Below are 2,818 nucleotides of genomic sequence, written 5' to 3' on the forward strand. Positions count from 1 at the left end.
ACCTTATACAAACCTTTTTTATTTTTAAAACATTTTTAATTCAGATAAAAATGTATTTAAACTGAGATTTTAAATTTGTACCAATTATTGGCCGGGTAGATCAAATAATAGCCAGCAAATTAAAAAACGTTATCTATTATGAGCCACTTACATGACCTAAAATCAATATATCTAAGAATGCTTATATATCGAAAAGTATTATTCAGACAGATGATTAAAGCCTAATAATGAACTAGGATCTACTTTAAAGAGCTACAAACCAAGATAATTTTTTTATAAGTAAAATATTCTATACTTCGGTTAAAAATATTATTTTGGTTGATATTAAACAAAAAAACTTAAACAGTTTTTATTTGTTATTCAAATAAAAAGATCTAGTAAATAAAAATTCTATCAAAAAGGAAATACAAAATAAGTTAAGAAACTTTTTAATTACTTTTATAGAAAATCAAGCATAAAACAAATTTTAAATAAAAAAATAACTTTAGCACATAGCTGTTATAAGATTTCAACTAGCATTTAATAATGCAATTTTCAATATATGTACAATAAGCTTTACAATAATATGTTAGAAGTTTTGATAATATTAAAAAAAGAAGAAGTTTTCACAATATATTGATAATAAATTTGATAATAATCTGTTGATAATAATCTATTTACATTTGCTCATTATCGATGGAGATAATTGCATTATCTGGTACTTTAATACAGATATTTTGATTATCTGAAGAGATTTGAATTCCAATATCTTAGGAGTTGAACTGAATTTTCTCATTCTAACTGAGCTAGCTTTTTTAGATAGCTTTTGTATCTCTTTCTCCTGTTTTTGTTGTGCTTTATTTTCTTTTTCTTTTTGTTTTTTCAATTTTTTCTCTTCAGCTGCTGCGACTTTCTTTTTTTTTCTTCTCCTCATCATTTACTTTAGATTGCATTGCTTCTTGAGAAGTTAATACAAAATATTTTTGAGCCTTTTTTTCGATTTTCTTTTGACTTGATAGTATATATCTTTGGATAAGGCAAAATATTATTGTCACTATCATTATTTGAATGGTTTGTACACAACATAATTGGTGTCAGACTAGGTTGAACAATGGCTTTAATTGGCATCTGATTACAATCATTAGTGGTTTTATTTGGAAAAAAACTAGATTGCCCAGTTGTTTCATTTGGCACAGGAACTTGCTGAATAATAGTTTCATTTAGAAATGGAATAGTAACTATAGATTCATTTGGCATCGGAACAGAGTCATCTATTTCTAAAATGGTATTTGTACATGAAATCTGTTTCAGTTTAAATTCTTTATATAATTTATAACAAGGGATCTGGGATGTCGTAGCCATTTTGAATACAGAAATTAAAAGTTGTAAACTGCTCATGAGTCAAATGGGTATCCCATATCAAAGAAATATTGTCAAGGTTTATCAAATTATTATCTATTTTAGATTCAGACATATTTCCAGGTTTATTAACTAATTCTACTTCAAAATCAACTTCCTCTTCTATTGCATATTCTGATCTTGTTATTTTAGTGTCAGTTTTGATTGGATGAAGACTTGATTCAAGCAGATCATTTGAGTCAAGTAGCTGTTGAATGAAATAGATAGAATTAGGCAAGTAAGCTATGCTTGGAACAGCAGACGGATTGTATGGAAAAATGCTATATGATCGAAACCCTGAAATAATATTAGCAGCTGTGAGAGCTTGATCCCAGGCTTTCCTAAAAAGGCCACAAAAAGTTGACTTGTCAATAGTAACTCCAGGATATTCATTCATTAATTCATGACATGTTTGATTATAATAGGTTTTAAGAGGACCAAATACTGTGCGATCTAGAGGCTGGAGCCAATGCGAACAATGCGCTGGCATTTTGACAATATAAATGTTATTTTCGATTGCAACAGACAATAACTCAACAAAGCTATGAGAATCGTGACCATCAACTATGAGAATTTGTGGCCTATCTCTACCTATGTTAGGCAAGAAAGTATTAGTGAACCAAAGAAATGCAATTCCTTGCTTTGTCCTACCTGTCTCACTAAAACTCCTGCCTGATGGTGCATTTGCAGTATTAAAAGAATGAAGAGATCTAGCCGTTTTACCTTTTGCTACCAAATGTGGAGGTACTAAACCACCTGCAGCATTTACAGCAGCAATAATGGTTATGGTTTCACGTTTTCCAGATGTGCGAGATTGAAGGTGTTTTGTACCTCTTTTTGCAATTATTTTAGGAGGATTAAAATCCATCTGTAGCCCAGACTCATCCATGTTCGAAATTAATGAAGGCTTTAAAAGGGCACGAGTGTCACTCAAAACTTCATGCAGCGAATAGAAATATTTAGCAACTTTTGGCATAGACATGCATTGATGACGGACTGATGAAGTACCTTCAGGCTTTCGCAAAACAAAATTTTTATGTCGCTGATTAAATAAGCGCCACCATTTTTCTGAAGGAGTTGAACGTTTAAACTTTCAATTGTGCTTTGTGGCTAAATCTGATGCATATTTTTTAAATTGTCTCTTTCCAAATCCAAATCCAAGTTCAGCTCTTGTTGTGGCATATTCAACAAGTTTTAGCTCTAAATTCATTGATAATATTGGGCTAGGTCCGAGGTTGACACCATGAACTGAATTACCTTTAAGATATTTACCAAGGGTTGACCGAGGAATACTAAGTTGTGCTGCAGCTTCTCGTTGCGACATTAAACTATTTTGAACAGCTGCAATTGTATTTTTCATACCTCTGTTGGACCACTGAAATCTCTTTACATTAGTCACTTTCTGGTTCAACTTTGAATTAAAACTAGAGGCAGTGTTCTT

General features: G+C 31.1%; 1 protein-coding gene across 1 annotated transcript; it reads right to left on the bottom strand.

The window, feature by feature from the left end:
• Positions 1-1,309: 1,309 nt before the first annotated feature.
• Positions 1,310-2,359, bottom strand: LOC136089760 (uncharacterized). The gene has a single exon (XM_065815843.1). It carries the CDS (start codon positions 2,357-2,359, stop codon positions 1,310-1,312), a length of 1,050 nt encoding a protein of 349 aa, XP_065671915.1.
• Positions 2,360-2,818: the final 459 nt, after the last annotated feature.

This window comes from Hydra vulgaris, chromosome 13 (assembly GCF_038396675.1).
Source record: "Hydra vulgaris chromosome 13, alternate assembly HydraT2T_AEP".
NCBI classification, from domain to species: Eukaryota; Metazoa; Cnidaria; class Hydrozoa; order Anthoathecata; family Hydridae; genus Hydra; species Hydra vulgaris.

Coding starts and splice junctions, on each gene's coding strand:
- LOC136089760 (XM_065815843.1), bottom strand. CDS start 2,359: ATGTCTATGCCAAAAGTTGCTAAATATTTCTATTCGCTGCATGAAGTT.